Source organism: Panthera pardus, unplaced genomic scaffold (assembly GCF_024362965.1).
Source record: "Panthera pardus isolate Hobbes unplaced genomic scaffold, ASM2436296v1 HiC_scaffold_17, whole genome shotgun sequence".
Lineage (NCBI taxonomy): Eukaryota > Metazoa > Chordata > Mammalia > Carnivora > Felidae > Panthera > Panthera pardus.
The window spans coordinates 22,413,853-22,425,940 of NW_026526732.1; the positions used below are offsets into that span (position 1 = coordinate 22,413,853).

The window sequence follows — 12,088 nt, forward strand, 5'->3', positions numbered from 1 at the left end:
ATAAGCCCTTGTATGCTCCAAAGAAGGAACATTACAGTGTACAGAAGACAGACAACAGCTGTCTGGGTACAGACAGCTTGTACGCATCACAAATTATACATGTTCTGTGATGTCTATTTGGGAGTGGAGTGGCCCACATTCAGAAACAGCCCCAGTATGTGCCTCTAGCTCCTTTCTGGACCAGAAACAAATGTACTCAACTCCAAACTAGTTATCCCCATGGCTCCAGAGAGAGAAGCTGGCCAGGCTGGCCCACACCTCCGTCTACAGTGGTGATGGGGCAGAGTAAAAACATATGGCCACATATGAAAAACAAGTCCTCTTCAAAATATCAAAAGGCAGAAAAGATGGTTTTTTGCAAAAAAAAAATTCTAAATGGGGAGCATTCGAATAACGTGAAGAGAAAGAAGTATCGTTCTCCGATCTTGTGACACTTTCACAAATCCAATCTTCCTTGCCACTTCTGTTCCTAGAAGGTCTTCGCCGGAGGATGGTTGTGACCATTAGAAGGATAGTCTGACTTTTGGATGGGACTGCCTTCAACCAAACCACTTTCAGGAAAACAAAGCTTAACTCTGCTTTTTTTGGGTATCATTTTGGGAGACACAGTCTTTTGTTTCATGACCTTTACTATCTATAAATTTCTCCTAATTGCTTCTTCCATTGTAATGTGATGTGTTCTTTTCCGTGAGGGGTTAAACTATTGTGCGTAGAACTATTAGAAAATACCTCCTTGTTAGCATTATGGAGCCCATCCACAACAGATGTGACTGTAACTTACCTTTATGCTTATAACTTTATTGAAGTTGGCTGGGAGGGTCAAGAGATAAAGAACAAATAAGGGAATAAACAATGAGATGTAAGACGTCATCAACTCCAATATCCTTTAAAAAAGTGAGTTTCACTTGGTGACAAGATCCAGGCTTAAAAGAAACCTCTATTCCTTGGGGGCTTTATTATTTTAGATACACACAACTAGAATTCATACTACCCCAAGTCTGGGCATGCTAACACTACTTCTTTGAAGCTAACAATCTTCACTTCCTAATAAGACAAAGGTATTAAGCATATTTTTACTATCTAAGTCCACTCTAAATGTATTTTTCCCAACAAAGATCTAAGGATTTGATGTCTAAACATGTTCAATTTTCTTAGGTAAACCGAACAGAATCCATTTCACATATCAATGTGTATTATATAGATAGATAGATAGATATAAATATAGAGATAGATACCTCTTTCTCTCTCTATATATATAGATATATACACAGAGATATATATGTGTGTATATGTATGTGTATATATATATATATATATATATATATATATTTTTTTTTTTTTTTTTTTTTTTTTTTTTTTTTTTTACAGCAACTTCTTTCTTTTGTAACAGCCAAGGTAACTTGAGCTGCACTTAAAGGAAAAGACAAGTTTTGCAATGCCTGGAGCAGAACTTCAAGTTACACTTTTCGAGATCCTTCTTTATGTATCTTCTAAAATGACAAGACTTTGCTGAAATCAACCGTATTACATAAGTTACCCTGAATTAAGACCATGACTAAAAAAAGTAAAGCTATCTCTCCCCCGTTAAATACTTCTGTGTTTACACTGTGTGTCACAACGAGAAAGAAAAAAATACCAGAGATATGACTTTATTTCACTCACCAAGCAGGTGAATGTGCTAAGCCAGTATCTGGTTATCTGGAGGTCTATACTAACTTAGGAATTAAAGAAGAATCTTAATTGATAGCTTTTACAAGAACTTAACTCATCTGACTACAAATCAAGAGTAGTATTTGGAGTTACTTTTCTGGAAGGCCAACAACATTATTCAAGTAAAACAAAGGTGCCATGTAGAAAACTCTAAAGGGTTACAAATGCAGTATCAGCTGGATTCTGAAGGAGTTTAATCGGCAGTTGATGAAAGTATCCTTGCACAACTGGCTTGTTGGTATAGCTCAATGCAACTTCTGTCTCTCTGTGATGGCCTGAGAGAAGAGCAATGCTGTTATTCACACTATGGGCCAGTGGAACCTCTTTTAAAACAATGGATAGGGGCGCCTGGGTGGCTCAGTCGGTTAAGCCTCCGACTTCAGCTCAGGTCACGATCTCATGGTCCGTGAGTTCGAGCCCCGCGTCGGGCTCTGGGCTGATGGCTCAGAGCCTGGAGCCTGCTTCCGATTCTGTGTCTCCCTCTCTCTCTGACCCTCCCCCGTTCATGCTCTGTCTCTCTCTGTCTCAAAAATAAATAAACGTTAAAAAAAATTAAAAAAAAAATAAAACAATGGATAATAATATGACTGTAGTATTCTCCTAGAAGATCAAGAATCTATAAATAAGCCTTCAAGTAAAATATCTGGAAATAAGTCAAAATCTCTCATGCAAGCTGTCCCCTGCCCTGGCATTAGTCACCAGCTTTCTTCTGAGAGAAGTAAGAGAGTGTCTAAGTCGAGTCAGTCGTGAGCTGCTACCACATGGGGCACAAGAAATGGGAAAGTCTGTGCAATTCCCCAGCATGGGGTGATTTGGGCTTTTCTTTAAGAAGTGGACCACTGCCTGCCTCATTTCAAGCACTGCTTGCAGGGTTTGCAAGGCAGTCTGGGAAACACAGAGATACCAACAAGAATGGACGCTGACCTGGGAAGGGCAGCTGGTGCCTGAGGAAATGGCCCATAGGCACTGTGAGCACAATGTTCTGAGACATATCATTTCAGAGCTTTTTAGCAAACACTCAGACACTCAAGGTCGAAGGCTGAAGAGAGGAGCACAGGTAGAGAAATACCTATTTGTATTTGGAGTTCCGTTATACTGTCAACTAAGCCCTTCTCCGCATTTGAGCATCATGGGTATAAACGATGGAGGGAAAAAGATCAATACGAAGGCATATTCTGGTAGCCAATGGCAAGAAAGCTGCTGCTGATTTTAAGGAAAATAAGGTTTGCTACCACAGGAGAATTTTTTGCATGTTAATGGGAAAACCCATTTAGCGTGTATACTTTGATGACTGTCCTTTTTAAAGCTGGTGGACCTGGAAGCTTCTTTATTCTACTTCATGGGAAAACTGGGAGCACCACTTTGCACTAAGCGTCTCTGATTTGAACGGAAAGTGGGACACACATTACAAGCAGTTACCGTAGGTCCCCCAAACCACCTCTGGCAGTGTGCTCTAGTGACTTGTCAATGGACTTCTAGGACGCTGTTGCTTCCAACACACTGAAGTCTGGAAAACAGCGTGGAGGGTGGACACTGAGCCTGTGGCTCTCAACTCCATTGAAATGGCTGTGACTGCACCGTAGAGGGTGGTGGCGTGGGGCTGACCTGATAGGATCCTTCGGCATTTGTCAGTAGAGAAATGACTGTGTGTGCGGAAAGACTTAAGATACTAAGAGCCAGCAGAAACGTCAAAGATGTAAGTGTTGTTTTCTTCTGTGCAACTTAAGATAATTTGGAAGGAAAACCCAAGCCAAAAGGCCACCCAGAAACTGAAATAGGCAGAAGGCCAGTCGGTGTGTACATAATGCGCTATCAGATCATGGCCATTCATCAGGCATATGACGCCCTGAATCCTTGCACTGGTTCTTACACAGAGAGTGGATAGTTAGGGTGAAAGAGGTCTCTTCACCCAAAAAGTAATGAGGTCAACTAATCAACTGGTTGACTTTCCTTTGGTAGAGACGGCAACAAAGGAACCTCCTGTGTACTGTCTATGTCAAAACTAAATCCACCGGTGTTACATTCTAAGACACCAGACACCGAAAAGTCCATCATTTCTAGAAGCAATCAGCCCCACCCAGAGCCAAACACCCTCGACTCCAGCCCCCAGGGGGCATACTCACCAGCCTCTCGGGTCGTGTTTCGGCTTGCTGGCTTGGGTGGAGGGACGGGGGCCTGCTTACCAGGAGCCTTGGTAATTTTTTTAATAGGAGGCACTTCGTCACCCTTGGGGCTTACCCCAGCAGCAGCCCCTTTTGGAGGCCCCGGTGTTTTTTTGGGTTTAGGTTTGGGTTTAGGCTTAGGAAGAGCTGGAGGAGGTGGAGCAGGAGCCGGTGTTTCAGGGTGGTTTTCAGTGTTCTCTATAAATGAGAAAGTGAACAGAAGCACACTGATACAGACAGACACCACATAAACGGAAGGAGCAAGACATATGGCGACAGTGATACAAACACGCGGCTGCTTGGCCCTTGGGAACCAGTGTGGGTTCTACACCAGAGGGGGCACAGCTGGGGGGGAAAACGGACCAAAGGTACCAAGGCCGAAAGCCAAACTGGGGCACACTGTCTGCGTACATATGCCATTCCTGTGATAAAACAGGTTGCCCAAGTGACTCTGATGAAGTTGTGCTGAGGAGGAGCCCCAATGTCCACTGCCAGGGGCTGACACCTGCCGTGACACCGGAGGCTGCCGGGTGAGGATACGGGCAGGAGGGCTCAACTGAAACTTAACAAAACGGAAGGGCACCTGGGTGTGGCTGGTTAGCCCACTGCATGTGATGCCAGGGGGCTGACAACGAGGCAGTGACTGGACTCCACGACCTTCATACCCTCTGAGGAGAGACCTTCTCTCAGGAGAACTCACGCCCTCAACCAGAAAGGGATATGAGCGCTGTCTCATTGTGGCCAAACATCAGTACTTTTCTAAGCTAAGGGAGACACTGTAGAATCCTTTCCTGTAGAATCCACAATCCTGTGCTTGTGGAGAAGCACAGCGCACTGAAGAATACACTACTTTCTACTATTAAAATATTCTCAAGCTCTCCCAGGAACACAATTCCCGTTTTTTAGTAACTTCCTCTGACCTTTTCAAACAGTGTCACAACTACAGGTACAGAGGGCACAGAATCCCCCCAAATATCAAATTTGTTTTGACATGTAAACACAGGTAACAATTTTGAAAAGACAAAGGTTGGAATCCATTAAACGATAATTCATACCTAAGAACAGAAGCCTCTCACAAGATTTTGCCTAACTGGAAGAGAAACGGTCTGAGTCTCTCATTATCAAAAGTGGAAATGCTGGGTGTTCATTCATGTACTCATGTCTGTATTGTTTCTAATAGTGGCTGACTGAAATTAAAATAAATTAAAATACAGTTCTGGTCCAAAGAGCTAAGCAGCATTTCTTTAAAAATGGAACACAATTAAAAAAAAAAAGACAGTGTTAAGACAAGACCAAGCCTTTACTGGATATAGCCTCCCATTATTGAATGACCAAGAAAGGGCTTTGATATTAGAATGCATCCTATTTTATTATGATCTCTTTTGTTTCATTTCTCATTCTTGTGAGTAAAAACTGAGAATTCCCCCCATTTTTTGGACTACATCCCATCCATCCACATATCTATCTATATATATATCTATATCTATCTATATCTATATAACTATATCTATCTATATCTATCTATATCTATATATATCTAGATATAGATAGATATAGATATATATAAAGAGGGGCACCTGGATGGCTCGGTCGGTTGAGCGTCTGACTTCAGCTCAAGTCATGATCTCACAGTTCGTGAGTTCGAGCCCCGCACTGGGCTCGCTGCTGTCAGTGTGGAGCCTACTTCGGATCCTTTGTCTCCCTCTCTCTCTGCCCCTCCCCGCTTGTACTCTCTCTCTCAAAAATAAATGAATTATTTTTAAAAAAATTAAAAAAAAAAAGAATGATTCGAGTTATAGTAGTTGATCAATAAAGCTTTTATTTTATCTTCTCCCAGCCAGGAAACCTACCACAGTCCCCTCCTGCCACTGAACTTTTCTTATATTTTTGGTCTGAGCTACTTACTCAGTATTTACCAGAGGCTACTTTGTATGTGTGTCTTTGTGTTGTATGTACATTGTATCTTTCTAGCTAAATAGTGACTCTCCTAACCTACCTGGTCTGAAGCAGAAGGCCACTTACTCACAAAAGTCAGAGTCAAGAACAATACAAGTTGATGGTACACGCAAATCACTTCATTTCAACATAAAACATATAAATCTATGTTGACTTGTGATGTGGGGCAAAGGCCTACTCTTTACATACTTCTTGAGATTATTCTTTGTAAGATTAGACAGCTGCATAATGCACAGAGATCAAGTCCTCTCCACGGTGAGAGCCCATGAACTCACTCATCTCCAGCACCGGGCATCTCCATTCTCTCTCACGCTATAAACCTTCACAGCTCTTCGCCTGTCCACACGGGCCTATCGCTGGAGATCTGACTTCTTTCTGCCTAAGGTTTCAAATTCTAAAGCTGTGCCCCGAAGAATGCGGTTTCTGGGTTTGGGAGGGAGGAGATGGTCACTCTGCGACAGCTGGGAGTGACAATCCCACCTAGGCTGAAAGTGAACCCGCTGAGTGTGAGCTCTTCGTGTTCGTGGACAAGCACCATCCACACCTCTGTCCTCTGTGGACTCTGCCAATGCTCTGTACGTGTTTGCCAGAGGGCCAATATTTATGTCTAGTCTGTGGAGAACCCTAAGTGGGGTGTATGTCTGTATGCAAACTGTATGCTCTTCTGACTGAACTGAAAATTCGTTTTGTCTAAAATGTCATATCCCTCGGGACGCCTGGATGGCTCAATCGGTTAAGCATCTGACTTCAGCTCAGGTCACGATCTCGCGGTTCGTGAGTTCAAGTCCTGCGTCGGGCTCTGTGCTGACAGCTCAGAGCCTGGAGCCTGCTTCGGATGCTGTGTCTCCCTCTCCCTGCCCCTCCCTCACTCGCTCTCTGTCTCTCTCTTTCAAAAATAAATAAACATTAAAAAAAACTTCTTAGGGGCACCTGGGTGGCTCAGTCGGTTAAGTGTCCGACTTCAGCTCAGGTCACGATCTCGCCGTCCGTGAGTTCGAGCCCCGCGTCGGGCCCTGGGCTGACGGCTCAGAGCCTGGAGCCTGCTTCCGATTCCGTGTCTCCCTCTCTCTCTGCCCCTCCCCCGTTCATGCTCTGTCTCTCTCTGTCTCAAAAATAAATAAACGTTAAAAAAAAAAATTTAAAAAAATAAATAAATAAAACTTTTTAAATGTCATATCCCATTAAACACAATGCTTTAAACACGAGGTCTATTCAATGAACGTCACTGGCCGATAGTTATCAACAACACCTTAGTAGAGAAAAAACTCTCTACTTGTATCTGGGAGGTATGAAGGAAGCTATTGTATTTTTGATTATTACCATGTGATCTGAAGGCATGATATAAACTGATGGTGTATATGAGTATTACTTTTCCAAGAGGAGGGTAAGGATGGGGTGCCTAGTCACTCTGGGTTGATACAGATACTATGCTTCAAAACAATATGGTCTGGAGGAGAGCTATTTACTATAATTCCAAGTGTGGCTCCTTCCACCCCATGGAACATTCAGGTCGGCACTTAGAGCGAACCTGAGAACAGCATGTGGCCCTCGCCTTACCTAGAAGTCACCTTTGCTCCTATTCCTCTCCGTCACATGACTACCTCCTTGTCTCCTTCAGGCCTCAGTTTGGAAATACCTGCTTCTAAGAACCAAATGTGGTTCTCACCGCAAACTCTTTGGCTCCCTGTACTCAGGTGTTTTGATGCTGGTCTCCCGGAGGCCATAATCTGCTTGAAGTCAGAGGGCATTTCTGACTCACCATTCTTTTTCTGGTCCCAGCAAAGTCTTACCTATGGTAGACCTTCATTCTTGTTTGTGAAACAGATGCATGTCAATCACTTGTTACTTCATTGAAAGTGCTAATACCTCAATGGATATAGTATCAAATAATTTTCAGATTTCTTACATTTAACACCAATGTATCTTTAACACAATACAGATCAGTTTTTCTTATATATTTAAAGGCACTTACTGAGAAAGAATAATGGGAGACTAAAAGCCCTGAAGGTTTTAAGGGAAAAGTCAGCAGTATTGGGCATCAGAGGACCAAGTACCAACTCGAGATTCCGGTGAGGATCAGAGACCCAGGAACACCCAAGTGTCCTGGGCAGAACCCACACATGGTGTAATGGAAAGGGCACTTGCCATTTATTTTGTTTTCTTTGATCTTCATGTTTCAACTATTAGAGTACGGACACATTATCTTAAAAAGGGATACAAGCATTTGGGACTGTAAAGGCACATGATATGGTTTTGCAAATATAACTAATCGATGGATCAAATAACACTCTTGGATAAATTCGTTTCACGTGAAAGCAAAGGGAGCATTTTACCCCCCAAAAAGGAATTAGGAACAGCCAAAGGGTGAATTAAGGACATGGGATCGTGGATTTGCATGACAGTGAGACCATGAAAGGAGCAGAAGGAAAAGGGAATCTTGGGTTGTTGTTTGGAATTAAATGCTATCTTTCCAGAGAAATAAATGGTGATCTTGGTGTATGAGGTATTTTCTATTTAACGTAATACTCTGTAACGTGAGTCATGAGTGACGTTCTTTTTTACTCGCAGGAAGCAGCTTCCACACCAAATGCTTCCCCCCACTTTCAGTGTGGCTCTGGCAGGTGCACCATCCACACTGTGAGAGGGAGGCTTTGCTGCCTTATTAGTGATATGGCAGCATGTCCAGCATTTATTTCTATCTCTTTCAGTACAGACTAGCTAAGCAAGACGCTATCTTGGACCTTATTTGACCAAAAAGAACTGAATGTACTAATTCTAAGTAAAGAATAAGGAAGCAAACACACTCTCAAACATCCGTGGACCTAGGACTATGGGTCTGCCATCTGTTTAGAACATCAGGGCCTGCTGGCTTAATTAACATAAAACTGTCAGCAACGCTTTATTAGGTTGATAAGGGAAACACTTCCTTTGAAGTTAGGCCAGCCCAATGACTGACGTGCCACACGGACCAGACAAGCACCAATGATGGACTGTTCCATAATGACGGGTGTGATTTTTCTTTTTTTTAAGGGTGTGATTCTTGAATGTGAAAAGACTGTATCAGGGACAAACCACAGATGGATTTGAAATTCAACAGTTTGGTGAGACAGGACAGTTGGACTTAAAAAAAAAAAATCACTATTTGCATGAATACTTTCAAATTAATCCCCTTGAAATCTATGTAGGTCTGTTTTCTCTTTATGTTCCAGGGATATTATCATTAAAAATATTAATTTCTTATAGTCAGTACTTGTAAGTTTAACCAGAGTCTTTCAAGGAGCAGGACTAAGGAAAGCCCCTGAATACTATGCTTAATATTGAATAAAGCAAAACAATAAATTTCTAACAGATTGTTAATAGGGCTTCTAAAACTTCTGCAGGCTAATTAAATGCAAACAAGGGGTTATGGACTTTCAGAGAAAGTAATTTTAAGTTACAATATCTGTCAAATGCCCTTTTGTTTCTTTGTTTTTGTTCTTTTGTCTTTGAAGGATTTGGGTCAAGAACAGAGGAAGAGAAGTTTGCTTTCAGCGGTTTCTAAGAATTCTCAAAATGCCTACAGAACTTAAACTAGGTCTGACAAGTTTTGCCATTCAACTCATAGGCAGACATTATAGAACAGGAAACAGTCTGTCTCCTAAGGATTCATTTCTATGCTGCATGGAATCATCTAGAACCAGTGACCAGGAACTTGTGAATGTCTTGAGGGGTCCTTGATAGACATATATTTTGCTGGTATCTTAACTGACCATAGCATATTCACTCTAGAAACCAAGGTCTTTAAAGAAGCCTTCAGAGAATAGCATAATTGCCCCTGGCATGTTTTGAAATTTCCAATTGCACAGACAAATCATAAAGCAGGTTTCTGTGGTTAATACAGTAACCACAGTCCCTAGCATCTCTGGGAACTATTCCTGGGTCTCTCTCAGACATGTCTAGAACCTCAACTAGGACCTACAACATTAAGTATCTGGATGCCACCAGCCAAGCTCCTACTAATGGAGACAGTGCTATGCTGAAACATCTTGGTTTTGATGTCCTACCATGCTGACATGCTCACAGGGGTCAGTTCTAACCAGTAAAAAAGATATTCAGATTGATACCATTTTTTCTAAAAAAAAAAAATAATAAACATAATACTGACATGAAGTTTCTGAGGGGGCGTCTGGATGGCTCGGTTGGTTAAGCATCCGACTCTTGATTTTCAGCTCAGGTCATGATCTCATGGTTCATGCAATCAAGCCCCACGTCAGCTCTGTGCTAACAGTGGAGAGACCCTGCTTGGGATATTCTCTCTCTTCTCTCTCTCTCTCTCTCTCTCTCTCTCTCCCCCTCTCTCTGCCCCTGCTCCGCTTGTGTGCTCCCTCTCCCAAAATAAATAAACTTAAAAAAAAAAAAAAGCTTCCAAGGAAAGGGTAACATTCCCAGATATGGGGCGCCTGGGTGGTTCAGTCGGTTAAGTATCTGACTTTGGCTCACATCATGATCTCATGGTTTGAGGGGGTTGAGCCCTACATTGGGCTCTGTGCTGACAGCTCAGAGCCTGGATCCTACTTCAGATTTTATGTCTCCCTCTCTCTCTGCCCCTCCCCCACTCATACTCTGTCTCTTTCAAAAATAAACATTAAAAAAAAATTCCCAGCTCTCTAATGATTGAAGAGAATATCCCTTCTGATTATTACTGTTAATTAATGCTTAATTGATTGTTAATTAATTAAATAAAAAAATAAATAACGATGTGCTTACAAAATGGACGCATCTACCTAAGAAAATCATCCTATTTCTCTTCACTAGTTATAATTTCTCTCTTCTTTGTATTTGCAAACCTGCTCTCTCTCTAACTGGCCCTAACCTAAGAATCACTGGAGCCTAAGACCTGATTCTCAATATTGAGCTGTATTGAAACAAAAGAATAGGGGGTTTCTCTTGATTTTACCTTTCTTATCTTCTGCCTTTTCCTCCAGAGGTGGTGCTTTTTCAGCTACACAGCCATTACCTTCTTCAGATTTTACTACATTTTCCTCTCGGGTAGATTCCTCTCCGATGGGTATCATGTGCCCGTTTGAATTTTCAAAGTTAACTGTTACATCTCCATCTAAAATGGGGAAAGAAACACCTAGATGTCTAACTTGATGGTTTTCTTAAAACCCAGTTTTCCAGTTATTAGGACTATAGGGTTTGGGTTCATGTATCAGGCCCTGGGAACCAAATACATCCTGTATTGTTTCACCATGTTTTACTAAACATTTCATTCAAACAAAAAGAGCTAGGAAATCCTTAGTCTTGGGGGAAAAACAGTAATGGTGGGGATATCCACGTGCCCTTTTAGGACAGTAGAAATTATTATCCTAATTATGAAATATCCCAGGGCAGCACAGCCCTTCTCTTCTTGCGTTTGGTTTTGTTGAAGTCAGGACTTAGGAGTCTCTGTCATTCGGACACTGAACGGTAAAAGGAGAAATCTGAAAAATGGAATAAACATTTTAACAAGCACTAAAAACACAAGGTGAATATAAGTACACAAATAACATGAAATGTAGTTACACATACAAATGATAAGAGGGATAATATGAAATTTTCCAACTGCCACTGTCTCCAGATTGTTGCATCTATGATATGCTAACTTTACATAGAAAGATAACTGCCACTCTGTATTCAGGAAAAGCTAGTAGTGAGGCTAATTTTATTTTCATTTTCTTACTTATGAAAGTATTAAAATGTATTCAGATCATTGTCACATATAACTGACCAAAAGCCTTTAATGTGACCTAATAATAATTTGAAAACATTAGGGGGAAAAACATGTAATTAAAAGAAAAAGTAATTGCAGAGGAACTTTTTGAAAATCACAACTGAAAATAAAATTTGCAATATGTTATCTAAATCAGAAATAACTAATTTTAATCCCTGAACTTTCATAATTTTTAGAAGCTTCAAAAGTGAATGAGATTTTGCATAAACTCTTAACTCAGTGATACTTGAAAAGATTAACCTTAGGTCATATATGGAACATTTGAAGAGGCTTTGCTACCATTGTAAAAGTAATAATAATAATAATAATAACAATAATAATAATAAAGTTGAAGTTTTGACTTTGCAAACTTGAAGAAATGCATGATTACAGCTATTCTTATGCAGTTTTTTATTAATCTTATTTTGGCAATCGTTACAAATAAAACAGAGATCATCTCTCAAATTTTCATTAAATATGACTGAACTGCTTTGGCTCAACAATAAAATCCATTGGCCTTCTCCACAAA

At 41.1% G+C, this 12,088-nt stretch overlaps 1 protein-coding gene across 8 annotated transcripts in view; it reads right to left on the minus strand.

The window, feature by feature from the left end:
* PHACTR2 (phosphatase and actin regulator 2) overlaps positions 1–12,088 on the minus strand; it is a 273,198-nt gene that overhangs the window by 54,795 nt on the left and 206,315 nt on the right. For 6 of the 8 annotated variants that reach the window (XM_019425077.2, XM_019425076.2, XM_019425082.2 and 3 more), the window contains exons 4-5: positions 10,765–10,923; positions 3,834–4,070 (exon numbers count right to left, since the gene is read on the minus strand). In XM_019425077.2, coding sequence (XP_019280622.2) covers positions 3,834–4,070; positions 10,765–10,923 — 396 coding nt within the window. The remainder of the gene's footprint in view (positions 1–3,833; positions 4,071–10,764; positions 10,924–12,088) is intronic. The other 2 variants (XM_019425083.2, XM_019425084.2) reach the window with 1 other exon arrangement.